Here is a 19,301-nt window from a genome sequence, read left to right as displayed (position 1 = left end):
GGGGGTGATTTCTCGCTTTCTGTCTCTATGTCTCTCTCTGTCTGTCTGGTGAGCACATGCGCCCTATAGCGAAAATCTCTCCCCCAAAAAAAACAAAAAACAAAAAAACCTAGAAGGCACTCCCTAAACCTGAGGGACCTAATCAAGTTTATGGAAAATGCACATTAAAAAAACCTGCATGGATTCAAAACATTTTTGTACCAAAATAAACCTGTGCATTTTTTTTAAAAGAGAGCACGTGTGCTCACGAAGAGACAGACAGAAAACAAGAAATCACCACCCCAATTGTGGCATGGCCCAGGAGAATGGCCACACAATTCCTTTTCCTCCATTCTCCTTTCAGGACTCTGGGCACACATGCACATGCGTCTGGTGTAAGGTTCAAGCTCAGACTGGGGCTGGCCATGTGGGAGTCTAGCAACGTAACCTTGACACCATCTGCTGCATCTGCCGGTCTTAACAAACCTGTGCTTTTTTTCTTCTTTTTTTTAGAAGTTTTTGCTACAGGGCGCGTGTGCTCGCCAAAAAGAGAGAGAGACAGAAAGCGAGAAATCACCCCCCAAGGGGGATGGCCACGCCACAATCCCTTCTCCATTCTCCTCTTGGGATCTTGGGCACGCACACGCACACGCCTGGCATGAGTTTAAGCCACCAGGTCCGGGACTCAAACTGCAGTCAACTACGTGGGAGTCCAGCAACAGCCATTACGCCGACTACTGATCCCGCATAAACCTGCGCTTTAATTCCATTTTTACATGAAGTTTTTGAAGTCTGCTGTGTTTCTGTTGTTCTTTCCTTAAATCTTGTTTATTCTCGAGAGCGAGATCAGCCCCTCGTAGGCTCTCATGCCGCAGTCCCCCACCCCCCAGCTCTCCAGAACTGCAGTGCCCGTGCCCGGCATGCACAGGCTGACCCAGGGACAAAACCCGCATCTTACATTTGGGCCCAGCTCTGCGTGCATTACTGCTGCGCCCCTGAGCCAGCCCTCCCTGGTATTGCTGAGTGAAGAAAGGAATAAGAGCCAGTTTGATGTACCCGTGATTCCAACCGCACTGTCCTGCCTCCTCCCACTGCCCTACCCTACCCTTTCCCTGCGAGCCCTATGGGCCCACAGTGAGCTCCCAGGAGGCTTCCTCGGTCTGGCCTCAGACACCACCCGCAGCCCTTGGACGACGTGCCCTCGTGCTGTTGGGACTCTTCCTGTGAGATTCTTGGTTTCAACCGATTTGGGGCCCTGTTAGGGTCTGTCCTCTCCCCACATCCCTGTCCCTGGTCCTCTGAGGGCCACGAGCCCAGGGCCACAGGGACATGGTCGGTCTCAAAGCTCCTCCAGGCAGTGACAGTGCCACCTCCTCCCTGCAGGGCTGGCCTTGCCTCCACCTCTACCCCCTCCCCCTCACCAGGCCGGTTCCCTGTGGTCTTTGCCTTCCTCCACGATTTTATCCAAGGCGTTCAAGACAGCTTCGAGGTTCCCCTCCTCTTTGATTTCGGAGACTTCCTCCTGAAGAGAAAGGGGAAAGAGCCGTAATGATTCCGGGGAGCACCAAGTGGAAGGGTGGACAGTGGTGGCCCTCGGAACAGGCCGACTGACTCTGTATCTCCCCACCCTCCCCTCGACAGCTTGTGGCTTCCACAGTTAAGAAAACAAAATATGAAGTGGGGGAGACCAGCAGATAGCGTAATGGCTGTGTCACTGGACTTCCATGTAGCTGACTGCAGTTCGAGTACTGGACCTGGTGGCTTAAACTCACACCGGGCGCGTGTGCGTGCGTGCCCAAGATTCCAAGAGGAGAATGGAGGAGAAGGGATTGTGGCGTGACCATCCCCCCTGGGGGGTGTTTTCTCGCTTTCTGTCTCTCTGTCTCTCTCTGTCTTTCTGGCAAGAGCATGTGCCCTATAGCAGAAACTGCTCCAAAAACGACAAAAAAAAAAAAAAAAAAGTGGGAAAGTTATCAAGGGCCTGCTGCAAGCCTCCCCACCAGCAGGATGTGGCTCTCACAATGGCTGCTTCTCCCTGACCCTCCTGTGGGCACGTTTGGTGCTTGCAGGACTGCCCCAAGGGTGACATCATGGACAGGGCCTCCCTAGAGATAGCATGGCTCCTTGAAGGTGTGCGTGAACTTGGATCCCAGCAGGCCTCAGATCCATGGACTCCAACAAGGGACCAGACGCTGCCTCTGCCAGCATTGCCCCAGGAGCCAGAGCGCACAGGTGAGTGGGCTCCAGCCCTGCCTGCTGCTCTTACACGGGCCACAGTGAGCAGTCACGATGCAGGACAGGGAGAGAAGGGGGCATGAGGAGCCACGTCATCTGCAGGGGAGAATGAGCGATGCCACAGGCTGCTGGCCTGGAGGGCAGTCTTAGGTGCTGAGGGGACAGAGGGGCAGGGAGTGGGCTCCCTGCTCTCCGGGACTGACAATCTGGGGACAGAACCAAGTCAGTGGTACCCACTGGACTTGCCACCACTCACCCGGATAGATGTCTGCAACTGAGTCACGAATTTGTCATAGATCCGCTGCGTCACCTCAGGCTGCAGCTGGTAGAAGCGCTTGTAGCAGTCGGTGAATCTCTGGTAGCTGGCGGGGAGACAAGCAAAGGAGGGGAGGATGGAGCTCGCTGCCAGGGCCAGATCGCGGGCACCTCTTCTCATCACAGGACTCCCAGCTTTGGCCACGTCAAGCCCCGGGTGAGGGCAGTGGGTACACACCTCTCCCTGGGTGCGGTGCACTGAGGTGATGCAATGCCACTATTGCCCACGGGCCTCCCACTTCCTCTCGGCAGAGCCCTGGATGAGCTCAGGGGCTTGCCTGTAAAGGTGGGTGGCAGCTGGTCCAGTTTTGTTTTTACCACGCATAGAATCACCAGGAAGGTGATTACACAGACCTGCCGCCCACCCTGGCCTGCCAGTGAGGCTGATGCTGGTCGGGGGACCGTACTCTGAGAACTGGAGCCCGATGGTAGCAAGCAGCAGGACACAACCCTGTGTGAGGCTGGCAGGTGGCAGGTCCCTGAGTAAGCTGGGCATGTCGTTCATGATGCAGGACTGGATGAGGCTGAGACAAACTGTGGCAGGGGGCCCTACTGGGGTGCTCTGTCTCTCTCGTTCATGGAAAAAAAAAAAAAACAAACTTAAAATAAATAACTAAAACAGCCAGAGGGTCAGCGGGTGGCATACTGGTTAAGGCGCTGGACTTCCAAGTGGTCAACTGTGGTTTGAGTCCCAGGCCTGGCAGCTTGAAACACACAAGGGCGTGTGAGTGTGCCTAAAATCCCTAGAGGAGAATGGAGGAGAAGGGCTTGCGGTGTGGCTCTCTTCCCGTGGGGATGATTTCTTGCTGTCTCTGGCGAGAGCAGGCTGTAACAAAAGTCTCTAAACAACAACGAAGAGCCAGCTACACAGGAAGCGGTCGGGATCTTTTCTGCGGATACTACTGTGTCCAGGTGACACCTCTAGCTACCGGCAACCACAGGGGCCCTGGCTCAACGGCAGCCATCGTACATACCCTGGGGCTTCTTGTCACATGAAGTGACAGATTTTTCTCACGGTCAAGCCCGATGCTCAGCCAGGCTCTGTCCCTAGCAGCTGCGAGCCCTCACACTACCGCCGTGCTAGCTGGGAGGACGGGGAGGCGGCCGGCGTGCTCTCAGCGGCTTATTCCTCTGGGACGGACCTCAGCCCAGGTAAATGAACTCTCAGCCCTTCCTCTCCGCCCTGGCGTCCGCTTGCTTGTCACCCTTTCCACTCTCTCAGGCCTTCACCTTCAGCAAGCCCACCTAGTGCCAGCTACACGCCGTCACCCACCGGGACTGGGTATCAGGGCTGAGTGAACCTGACACAGCACCCCCTCTTTTTTTCTGAGAGAGATTTTTGCTATCGGGCGTGTGTGGTCGTCAGAGAGAAAGCGAGAAGTCACCCTGCAGGGGGGATGGCCACGCCACAGTCTCCTCTAGTCTCCTCTCGGGATCTTGGGCACGCGCACATGTGCCTGGTGTGAGGTTTAAACCACGGTGGGCTACGGGAGAGTCCAGCGATGTCACCATTCCGCCATCTGCTGGTCCTGACACAGTCCTGAGCTGCCAGTGCAGGAGGGGGCAGCGAGCATAGCCGCTCACGTGGAGAGTGTGGACTGGACGGAGACACAGGTTTAGGGGCTGAGGGAAGGCACCAGAAGGTTCATACTGGGAGGGGGTGTGAGTGAAGGCCTCTCTGATGAAGCAAGTTCACGTCCCCTGTGGACAGTGTCTGAGCCAAGCAAGGATGCTCTTCACACAGCTCAGAGTGCTCCCGCCTGCGCCTCAGCCATGGGAGCCTGGGGTCGGGCCAGCAGGACAAACAGGGCCCTGGGCAGTGGAGCCACAGCACAGCCCGCCCCAGCCCGGGAACTGCTGCTGGGCGTCCCTTCTCAGGGCTCTCTGGGCCTCCCTTCCCGGTCCCCAGCCCCAGCCATCTCCGAAACAGGTGACAGCGCTAGTGGTGCGGGAGAGCCCACACGGCGGCCTGCAAGAGACGGAGCTACACGGTCAGCTGTTCAGTGGCCATGAGTAAAGGTCAGCCATGGGGCTCAACAGCAGCACAGCTCCACGTGCGGCCACACGGAAGGCCCAGACTTCTGTCTCACGGTCTCCCTGTGCACTCTGGGCATGTGTGCACATGTCTCGTGACTCTGGCTGGCTGCGGTGGGGGTACTACACTGTGATCTTCTTAGGGATGCCCCACCCTACTTTCGCTCAGAAATAGAAAGCTTTTTAAGTTTTTCCCTTTTTTGCCACTGGGTGTGTGCACTCACCGAAGAGAGACAGAGACAGTGAGAAGCAAAGTGAGAAATCACCCCTCTCCCCAGGGGGGACGGCCATACTACAATCCCTTCTCCTTCATTCTCCTCTGGTGATTTTTGGGCACACATGCATTTGCCCAGTGTGATTTTCAAGCCACCAGGTCCAGGACTGGAACTTCAGTTGGCCATGTAGGACTTCAGCAACTTAACCACCATGCTACTTGCTGGCCCCTAAATGGATAAACTATTTTTTTAAGAGATATTTTTGCTATAAGGCGTGTGCACTCACCAGAGAGACAGAGAGATGGAAAGTGAGAAATCACCCCCCAGGGGGGAATACCACGCCACAATCCCTTCTCCTCCATTCTCCTCTCAGATTTTGGGCATGCACGCACACGTGCCTGGCATGAGTTTGAAGCCTCCGGGTCTGGGACTTGAACTGCAGTCAACTACATGGGAGTCCAGCAACATAACCATTATGCCATCTGCTGGTCCCAAACTTCAAAAAATTAGGTAAGGGAACCAGCAGTTAGCGTAATGGCTATGTCGCTGGACTCCCACGTAGTCGACCACGGTTCGCGTCCCGGACCCGGTGGCTTAAAACTCACGCCGGGCGCGTGTGCGTGCGTGCCCAAGATCCCAAGAAGAGAATGGAAGAGAAGGGATTGCAGCGTGACCATCCCCCGTGGGGGGTGATTTCTCGCTTTCTGTCTCTATGTCTCTCTCTGTCTGGCAAGCGCATGCACCCTATAGCGAAAACATCTCAAAAAAAAAAAAATTAGGCAAACTTAAAATAAGTTACATCAGGGCTACACCTGGGGCGCATTAGTGAGGCACAGCACACCAGGGGCAGGCGCTCTCAGGGACTAGCTGTACAGTTTGAATCCTGGCCCTGGCAGCATGAAAAAAATGCTGGGTTCATGCGAGTGCGTGCCTAAAATTCCTATGAGGTAGAAAAGAAAAAGGATTGTAGAGTGAAGCCTCCATCCCTTCTCCTCCATTCTCCTGTCGGGATCTTGAGCACGCATGCACATGTGCCGAGTGTGAGTTTCAAGCTGCTGAGTCGGGGACTCGAACCACAGTCAGTCATATGGGAGTCCAGTGATGGAACCATTATGCCACCTGCTGGTCCCAATCATAGAGACTTAAAAACAAAATAAATTATATTAAAAAACAAAGGTACTAACTGCTCCAAACATACTTCAAAGCAGAAGTTTGACTGCTCTTGAGGGGATTTGCGTCTCCAGCCTACTTCTCACGGGAACACGACACGAGGGTGGCCCAATGCTGCTCGAGTGCCTTCCCTAACAGCCTGTGGGAAGCCGAGGGGTATTTACACTCGGAGGTTGGCAGACACTGCTAACTAGGGCTTTATTCCCACAGCCCACCGCAAGCACCTACCGGCACCCCTCCAGGCCAGGGTGGTGCCTCTCTCACCTTCACAGCGGTATAGGTTCCGTGTTAGCGCACACCAGAGGCTGCCCCTAGGTGGCGAAAGGACAGCAGAGGGTCGGCCAGTGTGTGCAGGTTAAGGCAGCTGGATCCAACATGGCCGACTGTGTCCTGAGTTCCAGACGTGGTGGCTTGAAACTCACTCCAGGCACATGTGCGTGTGTGCCCAAACCCTAAGAGACCGAGGAAGGGACTGCAGTGTGGTGGTCCTTTCTGGGGGATGCTTTCTCACTTTCTCTCTCTCTGGGTCTGTCTCTCTGGGGGATGCTTTCTCACTTTCTCTCTCTCTGGGTCTGTCTCTCTCTCATATGCCCTCTAGCAAAATTGGAGGGGGAAAAAAAGCCCACAAAGGGCAGAGGCCAGGCACCCTCTCAGGCCTCAGTAGAGCCCCAGACATCTTGTTTTGCCCCTGACCCCGTTGGCCAGGCAGTCATGGCTACAGAGAAGGATGCTGAGGACACATGACGTCTGACCAAGCAGGGCTGGAACTGAAACCAGGTAATTGTGGCTTACAGTGGGTTTGGCTTGGACTCGAGAAACCCTGTTCCACCCAGCCTTCTTGGCAGGCGAGGGTCTGAACCGGGTGCCTCTCTCCTCAGCTCGGACAGTGGGCAGCGGACAGGGGAGAAACCGACTCTGCCCACCAGCACTCCTGCCAGCTTCTCTGGGGCCTCCTTATGGCTGGAGAAGTCAGTGCCAGAGAAGGACCCTAGACACATGCACATCCCTACAGATACACGAGGTGGGATACACTGCACAGGACGCTGTGGCCTAGCCAAGGAGGGATGGTGATGGCAGCAACCACGGGGAAAGTGACTCCTCCTGGAGGCTGGTGACAACTGCGGCATGCCCTGGGTTTCCTAAAAACGTGCTCAGGGAGGAGCAGGAAGGGACATGCTAAAAACATGCATGACCTGCTGTCCTGTGACAGGCTTTATCTCCCTGTGCAAACACTGACGCCCTGTGCGTAGGGGTGCCCTCTGCAATGTCGCTGTGTTCTCCAGAGTGCCCAGAGCAGGGCCCAGTGTCCAGCAGCCCCAACACAGCCTATGGACTGGGGCTGAGGTGAGGCCTCGGGCCTGTGCCACTCCCACCCACCTCCCCCATCCCGAACCTTGGATAGAGTCCTCCTTGTAAGGCCTCCCTGCCAGTGTCCCTTTCAGCCCATGATGGGACGGTCTCCTGGCCTTGGCCTTTCGAGGGCCCACTAGAGGCCATGCAGCTGTGCACTGGTAAGTGTGCGGCTCTGAGGATGGGCTGCCTGTCCTCGGCCGGAGCGCGCACCGCCCCTGCACTCATGCGTGGAGTGACCTCTGTAAGCCTAAGTTCCTCCGCCAGACGAGGGTGTGACTGTATCTGCACTGCACAACTGCTGCGAGGACGAGGCTGACGCAGAAAGACCAGTGCGGTGCCTGGCACAGCCAAATGCTCCACGGCAGCTTCACGACGACCCCTCTCTGAGAACTCGCCTCCCTGCCCACAGAGGTGAGAGCTGCGGCACAGACAGGAACGCGGCTCCAGAGCAGGGGTCTCCTCCCCGGCAGAAGGCAGGTGCAGAAACCAGTCCGGCAGTGGGAGGATGTCCTCATTAGAGAGAAAAGGCTGAAATATAGCCCCCCCCCCAAAAGAATGCAATTTATCAACAACGAAAGCAACTTAATTTTTTTTTCTTTTGGCTATAGGATGTGTACACTTGCCAGAAAGAGAGAGAGAAAGCCCCCGGGGGATGGCCGCACCACAATCCCTTCTCCTCTACTTTCCTCAGGATTTTAGACACACATGCCCACACTCCCTGCGTGTCTTTCAGGCCATCAGGTAACAGCGCTGCCATGTGAGATTCAGCTGCCTTAACCACCATGCCACTGGCTGGCCTGAAAGTAATCTTTAAAACACATTTACTGGGCAGTGGGTGGCGCAGTAGTTGGGCACTGGACCCCCTCATGGCTGACCGCAGTTCAAGCCATGCAAAAATGTGTCATGACTTTTTCTAACAACCCAATAAGCTATTTATTTTATTTGTATTTATTATTATTATTTAATTTGCTATAGAGCACGTATGTTCACCAGAGAGGGGCCACAGAAAGCGAGTGAAAGTGAGAAGCTGCCAAGTCCAGGACTCAAACCGCAGTCAGCCACGTGGGAATCCAGTCCACGCCACCTGCCAGCCCCACCCACTTTCTCTTAGAATAGCCAGTGGTGTGGTGGTTGAGGTAGCTGGATCCTACATGGCTGACTGGACAGTGTGAATCCTGGACTGGAAACTTGAAAAACATGCTGAGCACAAGTGTGTGCATCCAAAATCACAAAAAGGGGGATAAATGGAGGTGTCCTGGACCTGGCAGCTTGAAAGTCACGCTGGGCACAGGTGCGTGCATGCCCAGAATCCAGAGGGGAGACTGGAGGAGAAGGGATTGCAGCGTGGTCATCCCCCTGGGGGGTGATTTCCGTCTCTCTCCGGTGAGCACACATCCCCTGTGGAAAGCGCTGCCTTCCCCAAAAAAGTACACTCAAAAGTAAAGAAAGAAAAAAGGAAGAAAGAGATAAACTTTTCAACTTTTTTTTTTTTGAGAGATTTTTGCCATAGGGCGCATGCGCTCGCCAGACATAGAGAAAGAAAGCGAGAAATCACCCCCCAGGGGGGATGGTCACACCGCAATCCCTTCTCCTCCATTCTCCTCCTGGGATCTTGGGCACGCACGCGCACAAGCGCCCGGCGTGAGTTTAAGCCACCGGGTCCAGTCTCAAACCGTGGTCGGCTACATGGGAGTCCAGCGACATAGCCATTACATTAACTGCTGGTTCCCTCTTTTCAACTTCCAAAGGTCTAAGTTGTCTGTCAATCTGTTGGTTTCTATATGCAGATTAACTGTGTAGGACAACAGAGAAAACAAGACGGGCAGACAAATGTGCTCGGGCAGTATTGTGAGTGTGCACAGGACTAAAAGTGTGTGCATGAGGGTGCACAGGGGCTGAAAAGCAGCCAAGTGTGTCCCCCTACTCTCCCCACAGTAACCCTGCAAGCTGCCAAACTGAATGCATTTCACAGGCTGTCCAGCAGAGGGCAGGTGGGGACAGGCGTCCACCCCAGGAAAGGAGGAAACCAGGCAGGCTGAGGAGACAGACACGCTGGGGACCCAAGAGACAGAAGCCCGTGCCCTCCACCTGCACGGCTGCCCCACGTCCGTAAGAAATGTTCTGCTCAGTCTTTCTCTCCTCCCCCTTCCTCAGTCCTATGTACATTGGGCAGCCCCAAGAATGAGAAAGGGAGAAAGACCAGAGAAGTAAGTCTTTCTTCTTTCTTTCTCTCTTCCATTTTCTTTCTTCTTTCCATCTTCTCTCTCTTTCTTAATTGCTAGAGGATGTGTGTGCCCACCAAAGAAAAAGGGAGAGGGACAGAGAGAAAGCACCTCTCCACAGGGCATGGTCTCGCTGCAATCCCTTCTCCCTTTCTCCATCCTATCAGGATTTGGGGCATGAACACACACATCTGGGATTTGAACCACACAGTCAGTCATGTAGAATCCAGCTCCCCAAACCACCAGGCCACAGGGCTGGCCCAGAGAAATGCTTGTTAATAAAAATAAGAGAAAATCTCCAGGTAAATGATTCAAGATGAAAGGTTATGTTAAAAAGTTATCTCTGGGACCAGCAGATGGCGTAATGGTTATGTCACTGGACTCCCACGTAGTCGACTGCAGTTCGGGTCCCAGAACTGGAGGCTTGAAAACTCATATGCGGGGTGCGTGTGCGTGTGCGTGTGCGTGCGCATGTGTGCCCAAAGTCCCAAGAAGAGAATGGAGAAGGGATTGCGGTGTGGCCATACCCCCTGAGGAGTGATTTCTCGCTTTCTGTCTCTCTCTCTCATCCCCCTGGGGGGTGATTTCCGTCTCTCTCCGGTGAGCACACATCCCCTGTGGAAAGCGCTGCCTTCCCCAAAAAAGTACACTCAAAAGTAAAGAAAGAAAAAAGGAAGAAAGAGATAAACTTTTCAACTTTTTTTTTTTTGAGAGATTTTTGCCATAGGGCGCATGCGCTCGCCAGACATAGAGAAAGAAAGCGAGAAATCACCCCCCAGGGGGGATGGTCACACCGCAATCCCTTCTCCTCCATTCTCCTCCTGGGATCTTGGGCACGCACGCGCACACGCGCCCGGCGTGAGTTTAAGCCACCGGGTCCAGGCTCAAACCGCGGTCGGCTACATGGGAGTCCAGCGACATAGCCATTACATTAACTGCTGGTTCCCTCTTTTCAACTTCCAAAGGTCTAAGTTGTCTGTCAATCTGTTGGTTTCTATATGCAGATTAACTGTGTAGGACAACAGAGAAAACAAGACGGGCAGACAAATGTGCTCGGGCAGTATTGTGAGTGTGCACAGGACTAAAAGTGTGTGCATGAGGGTGCACAGGGGCTGAAAAGCAGCCAAGTGTGTCCCCCTACTCTCCCCACAGTAACCCTGCAAGCTGCCAAACTGAATGCATTTCACAGGCTGTCCAGCAGAGGGCAGGTGGGGACAGGCGTCCACCCCAGGAAAGGAGGAAACCAGGCAGGCTGAGGAGACAGACACGCTGGGGACCCAAGAGACAGAAGCCCGTGCCCTCCACCTGCACGGCTGCCCCACGTCCGTAAGAAATGTTCTGCTCAGTCTTTCTCTCCTCCCCCTTCCTCAGTCCTATGTACATTGGGCAGCCCCAAGAATGAGAAAGGGAGAAAGACCAGAGAAGTAAGTCTTTCTTCTTTCTTTCTCTCTTCCTTTTTCTTTCTTCTTTCCATCTTCTCTCTCTTTCTTAATTGCTAGAGGATGTGTGTGCCCACCAAAGAAAAAGGGAGAGGGACAGAGAGAAAGCACCTCTCCACAGGGCATGGTCTCGCTGCAATCCCTTCTCCCTTTCTCCATCCTATCAGGATTTGGGGCATGAACACACACATCTGGGATTTGAACCACACAGTCAGTCATGTAGAATCCAGCTCCCCAAACCACCAGGCCACAGGGCTGGCCCAGAGAAATGCTTGTTAATAAAAATAAGAGAAAATCTCCAGGTAAATGATTCAAGATGAAAGGTTATGTTAAAAAGTTATCTCTGGGACCAGCAGATGGCGTAATGGTTATGTCACTGGACTCCCACGTAGTCGACTGCAGTTCGGGTCCCAGAACTGGAGGCTTGAAAACTCATATGCGGGGTGCGTGTGCGTGTGCGTGTGCGTGCGCATGTGTGCCCAAAGTCCCAAGAAGAGAATGGAGAAGGGATTGCGGTGTGGCCATACCCCCTGAGGAGTGATTTCTCGCTTTCTGTCTCTCTCTCTCTTTCTGGCAAACGCACACACCCTATAGCAAAAACCTCTCCAAAATAAAAAAAGTAAATAAATAAATAAGGTTTTAAATAAATAAATAAATAAACTTAATCATGACTTTAGGTTTTTTATTTTTAAATTTCTTGGGCTAACTTAACCTTTTATTGCTTAGGTTCCTCCTTTGGAAATCACTAGAAAAATTAAAAGATTTTGAAATTAGGATACTTCTGTCTGAAAAAGGAGGGGAAATTCTAATTTGATAAATATTAGCGTGAAGATAAAAAACCACCATCAGAATCACTGTTCATTTACTCATTTGATAAGCATTTACATTTACTCATTTATGCTGAGCTCTGGCCATATACCAGGCCACACTAGGTGGTGCGAACCCAAAGATGAGGACGCACAGCTCCTGCCCCCTGTGGTGCACCCGCGCCAGTCCTCAGGGGCCGAGTACGGGCTAGCAGGGCAGCAAGGACTGAGGAACGCCTCTCTGGAGGCAGCAGTGCCTATGAGGGATGAGTGGGAGGCAGCCAGAGGTCAGGAGCCAAGCTGCATGGACGAAGGCCAGGCAGCATCACTGAAGGGTGGTGTGTGCACACACGTGTGCGAAGATGTGATGACAGGAGTATCTACTGAGTACTAGTGTCAGGCCCTGCTCTACACGCTCCATAGGGAGTAACTCCAAACCCTCCAACCTTGGGAAGGTCTTATTACCCTCCTCCATTTTTCAGGTGGAGAAGATGTGGCAGAGAGAACTTGCCCCGGGTTTATGGCTGGGAAGTGATGGAACCAGCTGGAACTCAACTCGAGCCACCCACCCACACAGGCTTCCATGACACATGGCCTATATGCTGGGGGCAGGGAGGGGCCAGACAGTCAAGTCTGCATTGTGACGGAGGGACCAGAACGGGTGCGATGCAAGGGTGTGATATGATCAGATCTTACTCGGGCTGTTTGAGGGTGGACTTGAGAGGCACAGCTGAGGTGACAGCCACCGTGGGGATGGGACAAAGCGAGGTGCGTGGTCGGGAAGCATCTGAAGCAGCACGAAGTCACAGGCCAGGACAGGCCTGAAGCCACGCCACAGTCTGACGAGTCAGACCTACACTGCAGAAAGATCACCGCCACAGAACCCCCGCCTGCAGAGGTGAGGAATTTCTGAAGCACTCATACTCAGAATAGTTTATATTTTAACCACTCCTTCCTGTGAAGAACTGTTTCCTGCAAACACCAACGGTCTTTGCTGCTGGTTTAAAGTTCTGCTGGCTAATGTACAAACGTAGTTGGCCCTGTCATTAGTCACCGTCAGATGCAGGCCTGTCGCTTCGCACGAATCACACCTTGCACAGCACGTCCCCAGCCACAAGACCAGACCAGACCTCAGCTAGCCCAGTATGGCCGCTAGGATGTGGGGGCCATCTCTCACCTCTTGCTCCCTCACCCCCACGTAGTCGACCACGGTTCGAGTCTCAGACTTGGCAACTTAAAACTCACTCCAGGCATGTGCATGTGCATGCCCAAGATCCCGAGAGAAGAATGGGGGAGAAGGGACTGTGGTGTGGCCACTCCCCCTCAAGGGTATTTCTCACTTTGTCTCTGTCTCTCTCTCCAGAGGACACACACGCCCGATAGCGAAAATATCTAAAACAAAACAAAAATCCCTCTGGATAACTGACATGGGAATAATCGCATTTGCTACGTATAGAAGTACTTTGTCCTTGGGACTGAGGATTGTGAAGGTTTTTAACTTCACGGTTTGGGGCGGTAGAAGGGGTATTTGCATACATCTTAACAGACTGTTCAGACATGAACCTTAGCAAGTCCTTTCCCTTGGGAACCAGCAGTGAGTTCCTTTTTAACTAAACGGAGGAAGGATGTTCTAGCGAGCAGTGTCAGACAAGGACGCAGGCCTGGGGCAGAGTGGCGCACTGGCTGAGGGCTGGTGTGCACGTGTGTCTGCACTTGCACGTATGCATGTCTGCACTTGCACACATACGTGTGTTCTCTGCCCCCCACAGCCCTGTCTTGGGGCTAGAGGTGGAAAGGGACAGAGTGTGTGTGTGAATGGCCTTGGATGCTAAAGAACTTGCACTCAACCCTGAACCAATTCAGCATTTTAAGTAGGACAGGAGAAATCTGAACTATGAACTGGAGACGGGGAGGCTGGAGGGCTAGTCTGGAAGCTCAGATAACAATCCCATGAGAGTTAAGGAGGGTCCAGACTTACAAGAGGCAGCAAGGATGGAAAAAGAGACTGAGGGGAGAGGGCTGGAAGCAGCAGAACTGGGAGCTGACTGGAAGCAGAGGCAAGGGGAGTTGGTGAGGATTCCAACTCTCTGGCTTAGCGAATGTGTAGACAGTGGTTTCTCCAGTCAAGTTGGGAGACCACAGAGGAGGCGGGGAGGAGAAGACGTTTCCCCGGTGCTGAGGTCAATGGCTCTGTGGGACCCTGAGTGGCGATTTCTAGTACTAGACTGCTGGAAACAGGTCTGAAATTCAGGAGCTAGCGTTTGGGAATCCCCAAGTACTCCAAAACTATGGGTTGAGTATGTCCTATGCATGGGGTGAAGGGGATGACACACACGGACAGGGACAGAGATAGTGAGAGGAAAAGTAAGAAATCACCTCCCAGCGGGGGCAGCCATACCACAGTCCCTTCTCCAGTCTCTTGGGATTTTTTTTTTTTTTTTTACAATGAATCAAATTTTCCCGAAAGGGGAATTTTATTGATTACTTTATTCCCTTACAAATAGGTCAACTGTAATCAAATGAGGTGAACATTCACCTCGAGATTTTGTCTTCGTAATAGAAAAGACGAGGCTTAGACCTGGATCACGTGACCCTTTCTCCTCCTATCTCCCCCCAGCTCCCAATGCTCGCATCTCTAACAGCCAGCGTCTCTTAGATCTGCAGTTGGGCTCAGCACATTCAAGCCTCAGCACAATCTTCTTTGTCGTTTTTGCCTTTTTCTGGAAAATAGGCTTAGTCTGCCCACCACAGCCACTCTCTCCTGCCATAACGCCGCTGTCCCTGAGCTTACAGAGGATCCCTGCCCTTTTGGTACTATGTCACTTTATGAGGTTGGCACTTGCCACACTTCTTACAGAAGGTCTGGTGGGTTTCAGGGCCTTTCACCATGTTTGTGGGCATGCTACCTGCACAGAAAGAGAGAGGCAGACTGGACCAAATAAACGATTCTTTTTTTTTTCTTGAGAGCAAGACACTGGGTGGTCCAGGACTCGAACTGTGGTTGGCCCCATGTGGGAGTCCAGTGACATAACCACTACGCTGTCTGCGGGCCCCAAGGGCCTTAGGTTTTATACAGGGAAGATGGGGCACACAGAAGGAAGCACACAGGCAAGGCACTGCAGACGGTGAGTGCGATGAAGGAATACATGGCTGGTGATATGAGACAAGCGGGCAGGGCAGACGGGCTTTACAGAGGGTCAGGGAAGAGATGGAGGAAGCCATTCCTGACAAAGTGAACAGCAAGTGCAAATGCCCTGAGGCAGGAGGGCACTGGTCAATTCTAGGAAACAAGGCGGTCACCCTGAGTATGGCTGGAGGTGGGCATGAGACATAGGTGGGGGCCAGGGCAGGCAGGGCCTTGGAAGCGATGGTGAGGAGCAATGGGCAGGGACCAGCAGTTAGCGTAATGGCTATGTCGCTGGACTCCCATGTAGTCGACCGTGGTTCAAGTCCCAGACCCGGTGGCTTAAAACTCACGCTGGTCACATGTGCGTGCGTGCCCAAGATCCTGAGAGGAGAGTGGAAAAGAAGGGATTGTGGCATGGCCATCCCCTCTGGGGTGATTTCTCATTTTCTGTCTCTGTCTCTGTCTGTCTGGCGAGCGCACGCGCCCTATAGCAAAAACCTTTCCAAAAAAAAAAGAGGAGCAATGGGTAGTCACTGAAGGTTCTCAGCAGCAGGGAGACACCGGGTAGGACTGACTGCTCACATGCAGAGGTAGGTAAGGCTGGGCGATGCACCACATTTAGAAAACAGCCGAAGGAAGAGAAGTCCAAGACAGAGCAGCTAGTGAGGTGAAGTGGCAGAGATGATGTTAGAAGGGAACAGCTGGGCCAGCAGGTGGTGTGGTGGTTAAGGTACTGAAATCCCACATGGCTGACCACGGTTCGAGTCCTGGACCTGACAGCTTGCTTTCTCACTTTCTCCCCCACACACACCCCACCTTTCTAGTCAGTGCAGGTGCTGTATAGCAAAGTAAAAATAAATAAATACAAATAAAATTAAATTTAAAAAATCTTTAAACAAAATAAGAGGGAAGGGCCAGCAGGTGGCGTGGTGGTTAAAGCAGCTGGATCCCACATGGCCGACTGTGCAGTTTGAGTCCCAGACCTGACAGCTTGAAAAACACAGTGGGTGCCTGCATGCCCACAATCCCAAGAGGAGAATGGAGAAGGGACTGCTGCAGAGCCATCCCCCCAGGGGGTGATTTCTCACTTTCTCTGTCTCTCTCCAGTGAACACATGTGTCCTATAGCAAATCTTAAAAAGACAAAAAGAAACCAAGAGAGAAATGTCCAGAACAGATAAGTGGTTCATGATGCCAGATGCTGCACGGAGAGGCCTGGCTGCGAGGCAGCACTGCAGACGCTGCGCTCTGCAGACAGGGACCACAACGGGACGCCCAATGCATGCACCTGTCATTCCGGAGACTCAGGACGCTAAGGGAAGTGGACAACGAACTTTGGGCTGGCATGGGCCACGCAGTAGAACCCTAGCTGAAGAAAAATGCTGCAAGGACAGTGAGTAAGTTAAAGATTAAAACAGTCACAGGAAAAAGAAAAAAAAAAACATTCACAGGGCCTGCATGGTGGTGAAGGTGGCTGGATCCCACGTGGCCAACCGTGCACTGAGTCCTGGTGAGTCCTGGACCCAGTGACTCGAAAAACATCCCAAGAGCATGTGTGTGCATGCCTGAAGTGTCCAAAGGAGAGAGAGATTGAGAAGGGACAGATGTGACCATTCCCCATGGGAAGTACTGTCTCATTCTCTCTCTCTCCATGTGCCTTTGGCAAATTAAAAAAAAAAAATTAACAATATTTAGGGACAGAGGTGATTAATGACCTTGATGAGGACAGTTTTAAGGGAATGGTGGCAGACTGACCCAAGTTGAGGAAAAAAGAGATGAAGAACTGGAACATGGACTGTCTAGAAAACCTGAAGCTACAGCCACAGATGTAAAGGGAAGCTGACAGGGAGGTAGCCAGGAGGGCACAGGAGGGCATTAGAGATGTGGGAACTCCTGCCAGTACCTTAATTTTCTCCATGAACCCCAAGTGTTGGGGTCGTTTTCACTCAGAGGGTCAGGTGGCAGGGAGAGGGTCTAAGGAATACAAAGATTTAAAATAGCTGCTGTGGGGGCCGGCAAGTGGCGTGGTGGTTAAGGTGCTGGACAGTCCCACGTGACTGACCACAGTTCGAGTCCTGGATCTGGCAGCTTGATTTCTCAGTATCCCTTTCTCTCTGTCTCTCTCTGGTCAACTTTAAATAAATAAAACAATGACAATGAATACAATTGAATAAAATAATTGAAAAAATAAAACAGCTTCTGTGGAGGAGCTGGCAGGGCACTAGTAGACTGCAGACTCAGTGAGGGCCCACTGAAGTCCGAGAGCGTGACTGTGGAGGCATCACTGGCCACCGTAGGGGACGTTCGACAGGGTTCTCAGCAGGCTGGCTGTGGAGGCAGAGAGACGCAGACAGAACGTTTAAGTCACGGTACTGCCAGTTGGCGGGTTGGAGGGATGAGTGTGCAAAGCAGCTGAGAACCACGAGCATGGTGGCCATGCATGTCCGCCGGAGCCTGTCCAGAGACATGTCTTGACTTCTGCCCCGAGACCTGTTTCCTGCCCAAGCCTCCTCCCCGTCCTTCCTGTTTCAGTAGATGGCACCACCTTCTCGACCCATCAGGAAGGGTCAGGATTCTCTTGAGTTGCCTTCATGGCCCCTTCAGTCCAACCACACCCCACAAACTCAAATCCACCCATGTTCTTGTCTGCACAGTCTCCTGCAGCAGTCCTTGCTTCTACTGCAGCCCTGACCACACAGCTGGCACCGCAGGCAGAGGCCTTCCAACGGATGAGCTTTTTAAGGACAGACAAAATAGACTTCAACAAAAGATGGTGATGCAGCAGTAACACAACTGGACCCAACAAGCAAGGTCTTGAATTCATGGCCCGGGGTCTCCTTCTGCATGCTGGGTGTTCACACATGCCCATGATCTAGGCTGGCTAAGACGGGGATGGCCACAACACAATCCCTTCTCCTCGGTTACTCTCTTGGGATTTGGGGCACCCATGCACATGCACCCCATGTGTTTGTTTCCCTTTTCTTTCTTTCTTTCTTTCTTTCTTTCTTTCTTTCTTTCTTTCTTTCTTTCTTTCTTTCTTTCTTTCTTTCTTTCTTTCTTTTTTTAAAGAATATTTTTGCTATAGGGCGCATGCATTTGCTGGACAGAATGATGGAAAGTGAGAAATCACCCCCCAGGTGGGATGGCAATCCCTTCTCCATTCTCCTCTCGGGATTTTGGGCACACATGTACACGCACCCAGCATGAGTTTCAAGCCACCAGGTTTGGGACTTGAACTGTGGCCAACTATGGGAGAGTTCAGCAATGCAACCATCACACCATCTGCTGGCCTGATTCACTTTTTGAAGGATGTTATACATCTATAAAATTCTCTCACACACACAAATAAATAAAGTGACAGTGAGTAGAATAAGACTGCAATATACAACATTATCTTATAAAAATAATTTTTATAAATCATCAGTAATTAATTTAAAAGGAAAATAGAATATTTATAATAGGAACAAAAACTGTAAATTATTACACAATAACCTAATAGAGAATGCACAAGGGCCAGCAGGTACACAGTGGTTGGAGGCCTAGACTCCCACATGGCCAACCATGGTTTGAGTCCTAGACCTGGAGGCTTGAAAATTATGCTGGGCATGTATGTGTCTGTGTGCCCCAAATCCCAGGAAAATGGAGAAGGGACTGCAGCATGGCCATCCCTCCAGGGGGTGATTTCTCCCTTTCCCTCTCACTGTCTCTCTCTGGAGAGCACACACACCCCATGGCAAAAACCTTAAAAAAAAAAAAAAGAGAGAGAGAGAGAACGCATGAATCCTTGACAAAGAACTTTAAACTAGACACAAGACAACCAGACTAATTGGTAGATGACATCAGGTTTGTGGTTAGACTATGTCATTGTAGAAATGCCAATTTGAATTGATCTATAATTTAGTACAATTCCAACCCAAATTACAGCTGAAGGTTCTGAGGAACCAGAAAAGTTCATTCTAAAGTTTACAAGAAAAAAAGCAAGATCCTCAAATAGCCCAATTTAAAGAGAAAAGAAGGGACTCGCAGTAATTGCGGCTGTGACGGATCTGAAAGAAAAAGAAGATCCACAGTCTAAGCAAAATGGCCAAAATAGAAGCACAGCGGCCAGCAAGTGGCATAGTGGTTAAGGTGCTGGACTTCCACAAGGCTGGTCACACACAGTTCAAGTCCCAGACCTGGTACCTTAAAACTCACACCAGAAACATGTGCGTGTATGCTTAAAATCCTAAGAGGAGAATGGAGGAGAAGGGATTGTCATGTGGCCATCCCCCCCTGGGGGATGATTTCTTTTTCTTTTTTTTTCTTTTTTTGAGAGGTTTTTGCTATAGGGCACTTGCGCTCACCAGAATGACAGATACAGAGAGACAGAAAGTGAGAAATCAGCCCCCAGTGGGGATGGCCACGCCG

The 19,301-nt window shown here is 52.0% G+C and overlaps 1 protein-coding gene across 1 annotated transcript in view; it reads right to left on the bottom strand.

The window, feature by feature from the left end:
* PMF1 (polyamine modulated factor 1) overlaps nt 1-19,301 on the bottom strand; it is a 37,578-nt gene that overhangs the window by 5,117 nt on the left and 13,160 nt on the right. Inside the window, exons 2-3 of the mRNA XM_006155175.3 lie at nt 2,471-2,576; nt 1,401-1,501 (exon numbers count right to left, since the gene is read on the bottom strand). Of these exons, the coding sequence (XP_006155237.1) occupies nt 1,401-1,501; nt 2,471-2,576 (207 nt within the window). The remainder of the gene's footprint in view (nt 1-1,400; nt 1,502-2,470; nt 2,577-19,301) is intronic.

Source organism: Tupaia chinensis, unplaced genomic scaffold, assembly GCF_000334495.1.
Source record: "Tupaia chinensis unplaced genomic scaffold, TupChi_1.0 Scaffold000438_1, whole genome shotgun sequence".
NCBI classification, from domain to species: domain Eukaryota; kingdom Metazoa; phylum Chordata; class Mammalia; order Scandentia; family Tupaiidae; genus Tupaia; species Tupaia belangeri.
The sequence above is the reverse complement of the archived record's forward strand: the minus strand, read 5'-3'. Positions and strand labels throughout refer to the sequence as shown.